Source organism: Biomphalaria glabrata, chromosome 4, assembly GCF_947242115.1.
Source record: "Biomphalaria glabrata chromosome 4, xgBioGlab47.1, whole genome shotgun sequence".
NCBI classification, from domain to species: Eukaryota; Metazoa; Mollusca; class Gastropoda; family Planorbidae; genus Biomphalaria; species Biomphalaria glabrata.
In genome coordinates, this window is record NC_074714.1 from 34485601 (window position 1) to 34497823 (window position 12223).

Below are 12223 nucleotides of genomic sequence, written 5' to 3' on the forward strand. Positions count from 1 at the left end.
TGAAAAGCTAAGTTCTTTTATTTTGGGCAAAAAAAAATATATATATATATATATACAGGTAAAAAATCTCAATATTGATAATAGATTGTTCCGTTTGTTTTCAAGTGAACAATAACGCTTTTAAAATGTTATACTATACACAATCAAAACAAGTTCATGCCTTAAATATTCCAGTCAATTAGCGGATCTGGTGGGGCTACCTCTGAGTTTGTTAAACAAAAAATCTCATGCAATCTTGTTTATTTTTTAAAATATTTGTATGCTAATTATTTAAAATTATTTAATTAAGTGTTATTATAGTAATTATTCATTTCCTTAGTACTGTAAATATTAGGGGAAGAAGACATGTATAACGGTCCTACACATCTGGTAGACTCGTTCTGAGAGTGTCCGATGAAATGTTTTAAAATTTTAAGTGTTTGCAAACTATCCAACTTTAAGACCATAGCTTACACTGTTTATCCACCCCACTACTATAAATATATTGTAGCTATTTAAAATGTACCAATTTATCACTGGAAGTTTATTGATTAGATGTAAGCTCATTGTAGAAAAAGATGACTTTATTGAGCGTGAAGCATATAAATTATGACAGTAAATATTTCATGTCCTCAATATGAATATTATTTCTACCCCTATGAGAGTAAAACAAAAACAAGAATTCCAAAAACAATGTAAAGTCTTGGACTATTTGAATCTGAAATGTAAGAAAAATAAAAATAAAATAGTCTTCTAATAATGACAATATGTAGTATGGTTTTGTTTTGATAGAAAATTGATTGAAATCATTATATGTATAATTGCCTTTATGGCAAAGTTTCTATATCGTATTCTAATAAGTTGTGATTGAGTGTAAGGTATGATGTAATACATCTTCTCAATTAACTCTGTAATTTTATCATACTCTTAATAGCTTTTTGGAATCTACATATTGGCTATTGTTTCATTGTGTCCAAATTTAATTTTCACTAAGTCACTAATATCTTAGGATACTAAACAATAGCAAACGACCTACCAAAATTTTAGTTTCTATTTTGACAGTAACCAAATGAAAAACAAACAAAAACAAAGCTTATATTAAGTGTTATTGTGACAATTAGTTTGGATTAGTTATCCAGATATGAGATATGGCCTAGACATGATAAATATGTGCGATTAAAAATATTTTTAAACAATTGTTTTGTTTAGCTTTTAGCTTTCTGAATGCGCTATGATCCTGTCACATGTCTGAACCAGTTGTGACAGGCGGACGGAAGAAGGGGGGTATAGTGGTGAATGTTTACATTAGCATTTTGTCTATGCATTAAACATTGTTCACTTATGGCTCAGGATTCCTCAAGGGAACTAATTTAACTTATAACACATCGATTTCTTTCTCTTGTACAAGACACAAAACAAAATAATTCATGACTGGTTATTGTTTATGTTATTTTAAAATTGATTCTTGAGTTGTCAGGTAAAAGAAATAATTGTGCACGAAGTTTTTATCAACTCACTCTGTCTGTCAGTCTGTCTGTCTGGTAACAAATGTAATTTGTACACGTTTTTTTCTCCTACACTCAACGTCGGATCAAGTTGATATTTCTTTACCAAGAGTTAAAAGTATAACAACACTGTGACATTGAATGGCGTTACTTTAGAAGTTAGATCTTTTGAAAATGTGACTTACTACATGAATTTAATGCATTATAACTAAAATCTCCACATTTCGGTAAACCAGCTGGAGGTTTGGGATGTGACTCTCTGGCCTCATTGAACAACAAAGCCATACCATCAGTGTTGTGTAACTCTATGTGACAATGCATTAGCCAAAGTCCAGGATTATCTGCCTTGAATCGAACTACAACGTAACTGGGAAGAAATAAAACAAAACATCAATAACTCTTTTATTGCACTTTGTGATGACAAAAAAAACAACAAAAAAAAAACGTATTTTCAAATCATAAGTTTCTGAAAGGGAATAAAAAAGATGAAAGTCAATGTGGATGTTGGTTTGGGTAGACTGGCAAAGAGTATATTGAGACAAAAAAAAAACTTGGTGCGATTGACTTCTGCATTAGACAGAGGGAGAACTCTTTACAAATATTGGTGACGTCTGGAGTTACTAAAAATAATCCTGCCATTAAAAAATCCTCCGATAAAATACCTTCTTGTATGTTTTAGAGCCTGGTAGCTATGTAGTCAAGAGCTTGGGATCTCGAGTTCAAATCTAAGTGAAGACTGTGATATTGATTTTGGAGATTTTCAGAACGTTCCTAAATCCACCCAAATGTCATAGGCACATGACATAGGTACATGTCATAGGCACATGTCATAGGTACATGACATAGGTACATGACATTAGTTGGGTAAGGTGAAGTTGATTGGCCATTGAGCAGCTACATACGTTACTTTGTTAAGAAAATTATAAATATAGATATAGAAGTAAATTATTAAGGATTAGATCAATAATTACTTTAAGTTAATTACTGTCGGAACAACTGCAGAGGCGGCACCAGGAATATGCCAAGCAGAGTCAGCTTTTAGTCAGCACTTAGTCAGTACTAACCATGCCATAATGAGAAGATGTCTACACTATAATTGGATGACCTAAGGGGGGGGGGGGGGAGAGATCAAGTGCGGGCCAGTTTAAGAGCGGGGGTAGAGATTGACGTCAAAATAGCCACTCATAAAAAGCCTTTTCTTGGAAAAAGAAGAAATTTAAACTTTCTCTTAGACTGCATTGTCGAATCTACAAGAATCATCCATAGTGATCACAAGAAAAGTACAATGTACAAAAGTATAATAGCTTATTATACAAATGTAGCAAAATCAAATATATTATATAGATCATGCATACCCTCCAGTTGGCACTATAATTGTATCTTTGATGGGAGGATTACTGAGTTGAAGACCTGGAATGTTGTTACCTCCCCATGAACGATTGGACCAAGTAGCGAAATTACAAAAACTTTGGTCTCTCTTAGGATATCCTCTACAATCTATATCGAAATTGTCTTGGATGAAGCGACCTGGTATACAAATAAAGGAAATCAAATTCATGTAAAGAACAAGAAGCAAAAATAAGAGAATAGTTAGTATGGAACAAGAAGTAGAAACAAGAGAATAGGAAGTATGGAACAAGAAACAGAAACTAGGAAATAGGAAGTATGGAACAAGAAACAGAAACAAGAGAATAGGAAGTATGGAACAAGAAACAGAAACTAGGAAATAGGAAGTATGGAACAAGAAACAGAAACTAGGAAATAGGAAGTATGGAACAAGAAACAGAAACTAGGAAATAGGAAGTATGGAACAAGAAACAGAAACTAGGGAATAGGAAGTATGGAACAAGAAACAGAAACAAGAGAATAGGAAGTATGGAACAAGAAACAGAAACTAGGAAATAGGAAGTATGGAACAAGAAACAGAAACTAGGAAATAGGAAGTATGGAACAAGAAACAGAAACTAGAGAATAGGAAGTATGGAACAAGAAACAGAAACTAGGAAATAGGAAGTATGGAGCAAGAAACAGAAACTAGGGAATAGGAAGTATGGAACAAGAAACAGAAACTAGGGAATAGGAAGTATGGAACAAGAAGCAGAAACTAGGGAATAGGAATTATGGAACAAGAAGCAGAAACTAGGGAATAGGAAGTGTTGTGGGTTGTTTAGTAGAACAGATTACAGATGTCTGAGATGTAGATTTAGGTCTAGATGGAGTTCGTTCAACCAACAACATATAACAACTTGTAGAATATACTTAAGGAAAACGATAGATACTTAACACAAATGTTTAATCCAGAAAATGAAGGGGCACAGTCCAAATGTCGACAGTTACTACAAAAGAAGGTCTCGCCATTAACTAAGAGGAGTGAGTCGTTGTTGATCGTTCCGTTAAAATCTATCCCATAATTCCTATGTCCGTCTAAAATAGTCTAATTATAATCTCGTCAAATTCCCAGTAAAGTCTATAACAGAAGTATGGAACAAGAATCAGAAACTAGGGAATAGGAAGTATGGAACAAGAAGCAGAAACTAGGGAATAGGAAGTATGGAACAAGAAGCAGAAACTATGGAATAGGAAGTATGGAACAAGAAGCAGAAACTAGGGAATAGGAAGTATGGAACAAGAAGCAGAAACTAGGGAATAGGAAGTATGGAACAAGAAGCAGAAACTAGGGAATAGGAAGTATAGAACAAGAAGTAGAAACTAGGGAATAGGAAGTATGGAACAAGAAGCAGAAACTAGGGAATAGGAAGTATGGAACAAGAAACAGAAACTAGGGAATAGGAAGTATAGAACAAGAAGTAGAAACTAGGGAATAGGAAGTATGGAACAAGAAGCAGAAACTAGGGAATAGGAAGTATGGAGCAAGAAACAGAAACTAGGGAATAGGAAGTATGGAACAAGAAGTAGAAACTAGGGAATAGGAAGTATGGAGCAAGAAACAGAAACTAGGGAATAGGAAGTATGGAGCAAGAAACAGAAACTAGGAAATAGGAAGTATAGAGCAAGAAACAGAAACTAGGGAATAGGAAGTATGGAACAAGAAACAGAAACTAGGAAATAGGAAGTATGGAACAAGAAACAGAAACTAGGGAATAGGAAGTATGGAGCAAGAAACAGAAACTAGGGAATAGGAAGTATGGAACAAGAAACAGAAACTAGGGAATAGGAAGTATGGAGCAAGAAACAGAAACTATTGAATAGGAAGTATGGAGCAAGAAACAGAAACTAGGGAATAGGAAGTATGGAGCAAGAAACAGAAACTAGGGAATAGGAAGTATGGAGCAAGAAACAGAAACTAGGGAATAGGAAGTATGGAGCAAGAAACAGAAACTAGGGAATAGGAAGTATGGAGCAAGAAACAGAAACTAGGGAATAGGAAGTATGGAGCAAGAAACAGAAACTAGGGAATAGGAAGTATGGAGCAAGAAACAGAAACTAGGGAATAGGAAGTATGGAGCAAGAAACAGAAACTAGGGAATAGGAAGTATGGAGCAAGAAACAGAAACTAGGGAATAGGAAGTATGGAGCAAGAAACAGAAACTAGGGAATAGGAAGTATGGAGCAAGAAACAGAAACTAGGGAATAGGAAGTATGGAGCAAGAAACAGAAACTAGGGAATAGGAAGTATGGAGCAAGAAACAGAAACTAGGGAATAGGAAGTATGGAGCAAGAAACAGAAACTAGGGAATAGGAAGTATGGAGCAAGAAACAGAAACTAGGGAATAGGAAGTATGGAGCAAGAAACAGAAACTAGGGAATAGGACCTAGTGACAATAATGTATATATCTATTAGTGTATTCTGCGACAATTAATGGCTGTAACTAGGACAATTATACACTATACTTACCTGTATTATTGTTATAGTCTGGATAACCTATTTTAAGAACATGGAAATCGTGTCCGTGGAGATGTATTGGATGAGCCCAACCTTTGCCCACGCCCATGTTCACAAATGTCATTTGGTAGACTTTATTGTTCTGTGTAAATAAAACAGTTTTAGTCAGAGTTACTATGTGAAGAATATAAACCCTTACATTGCATTCAGTGATAGGGAAAATACTAAACATTCTTTTATTCTTTAGATGAAGAGTTTCGAAAGGTTGAACTGATACTCCAAAAAGATGTCCTAACAAACACATTGAACTTTTGATACTCAAAAGATGTCCTTACAAACACATTGAACTTTTGATACTCAAAAGATGTCGTAACAAATACATTGAATTTATGATACTCAAAAGATGTCCCAACAAATACATCGAACTTATGATACGTTTTATTTCTTCTATTATTCGGAGCAAGGAACTCTATGAAATAAAACAAAGGTCCCAAGTTATTGTGATAAAGTTGTTCTCTTACCTCCAATAACTATCCACCTTGTCACTCTTCACCTTTCATTTCCGATTGTTGTGATACTTATAAAGAACTTGGGGACCTCACCTTACTTGGGGTTGTAGACTAAGAGAGGCGGAGTGGAGATAGAAGTTCTTTGGGATAGCATTTACCTCAGTAGAGTGGAGATAGAAGTTCTTTGGGATAGCATTTACCTCAGTAGAGTGGAGATAGAAGTTCTTTGGGATAGCATTTACCTCAGTAGAGTGGAGATAGAAGTTCTTTGGGATAGCATTTACCTCAGTACTGGCACTGGTAAAAAAAGATCATCTCAATAACCTTTGCCTCGACGATTTTACCAATGGTTTAGAAGGGTCACCAATAGTCGCCACTGGGTGAGTTAGCAGGTAATTAAAAACTACTTTCAAATCTATTCCAGATATAGACTTATACAAATTGATATTTTTTAGATTCTTATAATCAGACAAAACTGTTACAAACAAGATTCTTTTAATTCCATGCTTTATATATGATGGCTGTTTATTGACAGTTAACATGAAAACATTACAAAAAAAAGGCAGTCTTGGTCGTCGCCATCTTTTTCCTTTCATACAAGGTTCACTGTCGCCGCCTCTGTCTGCACTTTCCTATAAGGTTCACTGTCGCCGCCTCTGTCTGCACTTTCCTATAAGGTTCACTGTCGCCGCCACTGTCTGCACTTTCCTATAAGGTTCACTGTCGCCGCCGAAGTTGCCTCTATCGCCTTACCACAGGGTCCCAGTCCGTGTCTATCTTTTGGTTACTACAAGAACTGTCGCCTTCTCATGACTTCATAAATGTCTTGCACTCGGAGGAACGACTCCACAGAGCACCTCAACTGTTCCTCACCTTGCTGGCCTGTCCACAAGCCTAGCGACCCCAATTCTAGCCAAAAATGCTAAATTCTTTCTTTCAAATTCACGTAGTCCAATAATCAACTGTCTCTTTTTCCTCATAAATAGTCCGTTCATAGTCTGTGCTGAACAGTGCACTGGGGCGCAACAGAAGCGTCGGTGCAGGAGCAGGGCTAGTACAGTATTTATTGAAGTCATCAACACAGAAATATATTTTAATTTACATCTAGTTAAACATGACAAAAACAAAACAACTACAATATAAAAAAGGAAATCATGAAACTAGGTGCACACTATCAGTAGGTCTGTGGCTCTCTATCATTAATTCCATTCAAGAACACATTCGAACCAAACTATAAAATAATTCTAAAAAAAAAAGTTTAATTTCTTCAGCCTTGAACTGACCTTGAGGTCAATGGAATGTGTACACACGCACAGTTTGTCTTCACCACAGTCGTCTGCTTTACAGAACGTGCGCACTTCATCCATTTGTGTCAAGGCTGCAACGCGTGGCATCTAACAAACAAAATAAAAACCATTTTAAAAAAAAGCTTATCTATTGGAAAGAACTTTGCACTACAATTATATCTCTCAATAATGTAGAAGTTATTTCCCTTATTCATTACCAAGCAAAATAATAATAATTACCAATAATTAATTGACTAATTGGTATAATAAATAATTGTTTAAAGTTTTAGCTTGATCCAAGGAAATGTGTATGAAAAATAACGTGTTCAATTATCTAAGAGGACGAAACTCTACATATTTAGCAGCACTTGTGAAGACTGAAGGATTAATTTCAATTATTGGTATCAAACAAAATAATTAATTACCAGTAATTGGTTATTTAAAAAAATGGAGTCATGTTTTGTATATGCCAATGAATAATTGTGCAAAGTGTCACCTTGATCAGAAAATGGGTGTGGGAGAAATAACGTGTACAAACTTTGAACCAGACAGAGTGAGTTGATATAAAGCTTTGTAACTAGAAACAGACACAAAATAGAGCAGTAAGATTTCTAGCAAACGAATATTCACACTAAAACTTTTCGTAAAATCATTAAATTTAGAGAACGTTCTGGATAGAAGACTCAAAAATTAAAGTAACAATTTTACATAAAATTTTACATAAAACACTGAACCATAATCTTCAAAATCTAATAAAATAGCCAGAAAGACACAACGATAAAAGCACATTCCTCGTTCCATATGCTAGAGCACATTTGTACGACCACTCCTTTTCCCTAGTACTCTTAGAGCCTCAATCAGCCAGGGAAATCAACGACTTGGCAGAGTTTAAGCCATTGATTAAGATGCAGGACTAGATTGACCTAGGGACATGCGTATGACACAATCATCTTTTCTTTTTTGTTTTGTTTTGAAGTAACGTCTGTATTTTATAAAAAGTAAACGATTTCAACTTATACCGCCACAACTGTCAAGTATGATTTCTTTTCCTTGTTTGATACTAAACAAAATAAATAATTACCAATAATTAATTAAGTAACTGATTAATAATTTTTTTTTATTGATTCTTGTTCTGCCAGGCACCAGAAAATATTGCGTAAAATCTCAGCTTGATCCAAGATTGTGTGTTGGAGAAATAACGTGTACAAACTTTTTACCAGACAAACAAATAGACAGACAGAGTGAGTTGAGATATATTTTGTAAAAAAAAAAAACTGACTTTTTCAATGCAAGAACAACTGAATTAGATGTAGTACAACTGTTAGCATGAAATCAGAAAAGTTATCACTGACCTGCATCATTTGATGATGGTATTAACTATATAGGGGGCGAGGTGTTACAGCGCTCGGCTTCAGAAACAACGGGCCTCAAATTTGATTGTCGGTGAAGACTTAGAATATGAATTTTAGTCTATCGGGTATAGGACATTAGTTGGCGAAATTAAAGGCGGTTGGTCGTTGTAATGGCCTAATGACACCCTTGTTAACCGTCAGCCATAGAAATAAATGCCCTCTACATCATCTACCCTATAGATCGCAAGGTCTGCATAGTTGTTGTTTTTTTTTTACTGCCACAGACTTGCTGATCTCCGTCTCAACAGGTCTGGGAATCCACTAATTCTTAACCTGTATGGTGACATATATGCACTACACAAAACAACATGGTCTCTGTCAGGGCTATTGCAAGAGAAGATTTCGGTCTCTCAAGCCCTCACTCAAATGGAGTTTGATGATGATAATAATAATATAAATTAAGAATAGAACACCACGTGTTTATTGTGAATGACAGATAAATTGAAGAGATCACTTTAATAGCATCTGAAATTTATATAGCGGCTTTTATTCTTTGTTCAATCAACCCACCTGAAAGTTATATAGCGGCTTTTATTGTATGTTCAATCAATCCACCTGGAAGTTATATAGCGGCTTTTATTCTTTGTTCAATCAACCCACCTGAAAGTTACATAGCGGCTTTTATTCTTTGTTCAATCAACCCACCTGAAAGTTATATAGCGGCTTTTATTGTATGTTCTATCAATCCACCTGGAAGTTATATAGCGGCTTTTATTCTTTGTTCAATCAATCCACCTGGAAGTTATATAGCGGCTTTTATTGTATGTTCAATCAACCCACCTGGAAGTTATATAGCGGCTTTTATTGTATGTTCAATCAACCCACCTGGAAGTTATATAGCGGCTTTTATTGTATGTTCAATCAACCCACCTGGGAGTTATATAGCGGCTTTTATTGTATGTTCAATCAACCCACCTGGAAGTTATATAGCGGCTTTTATTGTATGTTCAATCAACCCACCTGGAAGTTATATAGCGGCTTTTATTCTTTGTTCAATCAATCCACCTGAAAGTTATATAGCGGCTTTTATTCTATGTTCAATCAATCCACCTGGAAGTTATATAGCGGCTTTTATTGTATGTTCAATCAATCCACCTGGAAGTTATATAGCGGCTTTTATTCTTTGTTCAATCAATCCACCTGGAAGTTATATAGCGGCTTTTATTGTATGTTCAATCAATCCACCTGGAAGTTATATAGCGGCTTTTATTGTATGTTCAATCAATCCACCTGAAAGTTATATAGCGGCTTTTATTCTTTGTTCAATCAATCCACCTGGAAGTTATATAGCGGCTTTTATTGTATGTTCAATCAATCCACCTGGAAGTTATATAGCGGCTTTTATTCTATGTTCAATCAATCCACCTGGAAGTTATATAGCGGCTTTTATTGTATGTTCAATCAACCCACCTGGAAGTTATATAGCGGCTTTTATTGTATGTTCAATCAATCCACCTGGAAGTTATATAGCGGCTTTTATTCTTTGTTCAATCAACCCACCTGAAAGTTAAATAGCGGCTTTTATTCTTTGTTCAATCAATCCACCTGAAAGTTATATAGCGGCTTTTATTCTTTGTTCAATCAATCCACCTGAAAGTTACATAGCGGCTTTTATTCTTTGTTCAATCATCCCACCTGAAAGTTACATAGCGGCTTTTATTGTATGTTCAATCAACCCACCTGAAAGTTACATAGCGGCTTTTATTGTATGTTCAATCAACTCACCTGAAAGTTACATAGCGGCTTTTATTCTTTGTTCAATCATCCCACCTGAAAGTTATATAGCGGCTTTTATTGTATGTTCAATCAACCCACCTGAAAGTTATATAGCGGCTTTTATTGTATGTTCAATCATCCCACCTGGAAGTTATATAGCGGCTTTTATTGTATGTTCAATCAATCCACCTGAAAGTTATATAGCGGCTTTTATTCTTTGTTCAATCAACCCACCTGAAAGTTACATAGCGGCTTTTATTCTTTGTTCAATCAACCCACCTGAAAGTTATATAGCGGCTTTTATTGTATGTTCTATCAATCCACCTGGAAGTTATATAGCGGCTTTTATTCTTTGTTCAATCAACCCACCTGAAAGTTACATAGCGGCTTTTATTCTTTGTTCAATCAATCCACCTGGAAGTTATATAGCGGCTTTTATTGTATGTTCAATCAACCCACCTGGAAGTTATATAGCGGCTTTTATTGTATGTTCAATCAACCCACCTGGAAGTTATATAGCGGCTTTTATTGTATGTTCAATCAACCCACCTGGAAGTTATATAGCGGCTTTTATTGTATGTTCAATCAACCCACCTGGAAGTTATATAGCGGCTTTTATTGTATGTTCAATCAACCCACCTGGAAGTTATATAGCGGCTTTTATTCTTTGTTCAATCAATCCACCTGGAAGTTATATAGCGGCTTTTATTCTATGTTCAATCAACCCACCTGGAAGTTATATAGCGGCTTTTATTCTTTGTTCAATCAATCCACCCGAAACTTATATAGCGGCTTTTATTCTTTGTTCAATCAACCCACCTGAAAGTTACATAGCGGCTTTTATTCTTTGTTCAATCAACCCACCTGGAAGTTATATAGCGGCTTTTATTCTTTGTTCAATCAATCCACCTGGAAGTTATATAGCGGCTTTTATTCTTTGTTCAATCAATCCACCTGGAAGTTATATAGCGGCTTTTATTCTTTGTTCAATCAACCCACCTGAAAGTTACATAGCGGCTTTTATTCTTTGTTCAATCAACCCACCTGGAAGTTATATAGCGGCTTTTATTCTTTGTTCAATCATCCCACCTGAAAGTTATATAGCGGCTTTTATTGTATGTTCAATCAACCCACCTGAAAGTTACATAGCGGCTTTTATTCTTTGTTCAATCAACCCACCTGGAAGTTATATAGCGGCTTTTATTCTTTGTTCAATCATCCCACCTGAAAGTTATATAGCGGCTTTTATTGTATGTTCAATCAACCCACCTGAAAGTTACATAGCGGCTTTTATTCTTTGTTCAATCAACCCACCTGGAAGTTATATAGCGGCTTTTATTCTTTGTTCAATCATCCCACCTGAAAGTTACATAGCGGCTTTTATTGTATGTTCAATCAACTCACCTGAAAGTTAATTCCATTCACTGATCCAGGTTGTACATCTCCAATGCCAGGGAAAGCGAAGTTTAAAAAAATGTCTTCAATATTCCCTGTATCTGTCTCTACTCCTGGTACAGTTCTATTTCCCGCTGACTTCAGGTGATTGAAATTAATGCAAAGAATATTATCTGCTGCAGGATAGAATGCAAAGGGGCAGTTGGCAACACGACATCTAGGAGAAAAAAAAACATATACATGTTCTCAGTTGTTTCATTGTATCCTTTGCCACAAGCAAACCGCAAACTACTTTACTTATTAGTAGGTACTACTTTACTTATTAGTAGGTACTACTTTACTTATTAGTAGGTACTACTTTACTTATTAGTAGGTACTACTTTACTTATTAGTAGGTACTACTTTACTTATTAGTAGGTGTACGAAAGAAGAGAGCGAGAAAGAGAGAGAGAGAGGGGGAGAAAGGGAAAAAGAGAAAGTGTGTTAGTAAAATATAGAATTAAATAAATAAATAATAAATATGCTTTTAAAAACTCTTTTTTAAAAAAAACAACCTTTTCTAAGGGAAAGAATTACA

At 35.3% G+C, this 12223-nt stretch overlaps 1 protein-coding gene across 10 annotated transcripts in view; it reads right to left on the reverse strand.

Moving 5' to 3' along the window:
• Positions 1–12223, reverse strand: part of LOC106072733 (uncharacterized) — a 42844-nt gene continuing 30621 nt past the window's right edge. For all 10 annotated transcript variants that reach the window (XM_056027295.1, XM_056027300.1, XM_056027299.1 and 7 more), the window contains 6 exons: positions 11656–11863; positions 7121–7231; positions 5341–5470; positions 2840–3011; positions 1670–1851; positions 1–697 (listed from right to left, as the gene is read on the reverse strand). In XM_056027295.1, the coding sequence (XP_055883270.1) occupies positions 636–697; positions 1670–1851; positions 2840–3011; positions 5341–5470; positions 7121–7231; positions 11656–11863 (865 nt within the window). In that variant the 3' untranslated portion in view covers positions 1–635. The remainder of the gene's footprint in view (positions 698–1669; positions 1852–2839; positions 3012–5340; positions 5471–7120; positions 7232–11655; positions 11864–12223) is intronic.